At 41.1% G+C, this 2,537-nt stretch overlaps 1 protein-coding gene across 1 annotated transcript; it reads left to right on the top strand.

Annotated features, from left to right (window-relative positions):
- The first annotated feature begins 1,081 nt into the window (after positions 1–1,081).
- On the top strand, positions 1,082–2,161 carry LOC121278187 (4-galactosyl-N-acetylglucosaminide 3-alpha-L-fucosyltransferase 9-like). The gene has a single exon (XM_041188346.1). The coding sequence runs from the start codon at positions 1,082–1,084 to the stop codon at positions 2,159–2,161; it is 1,080 nt and encodes a 359-aa protein (XP_041044280.1).
- Positions 2,162–2,537: the final 376 nt, after the last annotated feature.

The raw sequence follows: 2,537 nt of genomic DNA on the forward strand, positions 1-2,537 counted from the left end.
CTAGCCATATAAATACTGTGGCTACAAAAGCAGGTCTGAGCTTGGAATCCTGCAACAATAAACTCACCTCCTGACTCCCCAAAGCCTGCCCACCATGTACAAGGCACTGCTCAGAAGTATAATCCACTTGCCTGGATGAGTGCAGCTCCAACAATACTCAAGAAGCTTGACACCATCCAGGACAAAGCAGCTCACCTGATTGGCTCCTCTTCCACAAACATTCACTCCCTCCTCCACCACCAAACAACAGGAGCAGCAGTATGCACCATCTACAAGATGCAGTGCAGAAACTACCCAAGGTTTCTTAGGCAGCACCTTCCAAACTCACAGCCACTACCATCTAGAAGGACAAGGGCAGCAGATAGATGGGAACACCACCACCTGGAAGTTCCCATCCAAGCCTCTCACCATCCTGACTTGGAACTATATCGCTATTCCTTCACTGTCACTGGGTCAAAATCCTAGAAGTCCGCCCACCCCCCACCACCTCCCTAACAGCACTATGGGTGCATCTATGCCACAGGAACTGCAGCGGTTCAAGAAGGAAGCTCACCACCACCTTTTCAAGGGCAATTAGGGATGGGCAATAAATGTTGGCCTAGCCTGTGATGCCCAGGTCCCGTGAATGAATTTTTAAAAAATTTTAAGAAAGCACAGCTGCTGGCTTCTGATTGACTGGCAATCTCAATCCAGCAGGCAATGGAGATTCCCTGCACCTACATTAAGTTCTATCCTATGGATCTAGGAAAGGTGCAATATAAATGCAAGCCTCTCTTTCCTTTTGTTCTTTAGTATATTTTAATGTTAACAATATTATCATACCGTTTGTTGTCTGTATTTGATTATGGCCTCCCTCTTTTCAGTATTCCGTTTGATTGTGCTTTTTCTAAATTTAACTCTCATTTTAATGTTGCTCCTCATCCACTCTCTTTACCTTCTGTCTTATATTTCCAGTGTATATATTCCTCATTAGGGAAGCTGTGTTCGAATGTTCTGGATCTTGGTGCAGTTTAAGTGCAAGAGGAGCTATGTTCCCAGGATTCTAATATTCTTCAACATTTTCTCTTTTACAGGAGACATTATGACTTCTGTATCTAATAAAGGGATTTGCCGTACACTGTTAATTTCCATCATCAGTTTGGGTTGCTTTTTAGCTGCGTTGTTGCTCTATGTCAAACCATCTAACACCTGGATTTATGCTCCATTGGAATCTGCCACATCAGCACTAGGTGTGAAAAACCCCTTTGTGACAGGTGCTGAAGAGAATGAAACAACTGTGCTCATTTGGCTTTGGCCTTTCAGTCAGACATTTGAGCTCAATTCTTGTGAATCTGAGTATAACATCCATAACTGTCGCTTGACTGCGGATAGGAACCTCTATAACAAATCCCATGCTGTCCTTTTCCATCACAGAGACATAAGTGGGGACTTGTCCAATCTGCCCACACAGCCTCGGCCAACTTTTCAGAAATGGGTTTGGATGAATCTGGAGTCACCTACCCACTCTCCAAAAAAAACTGGACTTGACCAGCTCTTCAACCTGACCTTGACATATCGGCGGGATTCAGATATCGAAGTGCCTTATGGGTCTTTGGCAATGAACAAAGTTCCATTAGCTTTTGAACTGCCTAGTAAAAGCAGTCTGGTGTGTTGGGTTGTAAGCAACTGGAACACTAATCATGCCAGAGTGAAGTACTACAATGAACTTTACAAATATATTGAAATCAACACATATGGTCAAGCCTTTGGGGAGCGCCTGAGTGATAAAAATTTGATTCCTACCATATCTAATTGTAAGTTCTACCTTTCCTTTGAGAATTCAATACACGACGATTACATAACTGAAAAGCTCTACAATCCTTTGCTTGCAGGCACCGTGCCTGTGGTCTTGGGGCCATCAAGAAACAACTATGAAAATTACATTCCGGCCGATTCTTTCATTCATGTGGATGATTTCCACTCAGTTAAAGAGCTTGCGGATTACCTGCACAAACTGGATGTTAATAAAGACTTGTACATGCACTACTTCAAATGGAGGAAATACTACACAGTAAGGATGGCTCATTTCTGGGATGAACATGCATGTAATGTGTGTGAGAATATAAAACGACATCAAAAATATAGATCATGTTCCAGTTTGGAGAAATGGTTTTGGAGTTGAACTCCAAAACATGTCTCTGGTAAATATCATGGATCATCAGCAATATCTATGGAATTCAATTGATTTCTTTCTCCAAAAGAAAATATTTACAATTAATTATTCTGTTTAACCAAAAAGAACTCTACAGCCTTACATCGTTCCTGATTATGTGAAAATTCATCATGCTTCTGAAACAGCAGCGGTGAAATTCTGAGCATCAAATTCTCATCTTAAATTGACTTGTGCTGGAAAGTGTAACTGCTTTCCAAAATAAACGATTTTATTTTAAAGAAATTTCATATTGTCTTTCCCTTGTCGTTGCCACTTTAGAAAAATATTAGGAAAGATAATCTTTACTAGAACTTAAGGAGGAAGTATCCTGAAACAGATTGTATAG

This window comes from Carcharodon carcharias, chromosome 5 (genome assembly GCF_017639515.1).
Source record: "Carcharodon carcharias isolate sCarCar2 chromosome 5, sCarCar2.pri, whole genome shotgun sequence".
Lineage (NCBI taxonomy): Eukaryota > Metazoa > Chordata > Chondrichthyes > Lamniformes > Lamnidae > Carcharodon > Carcharodon carcharias.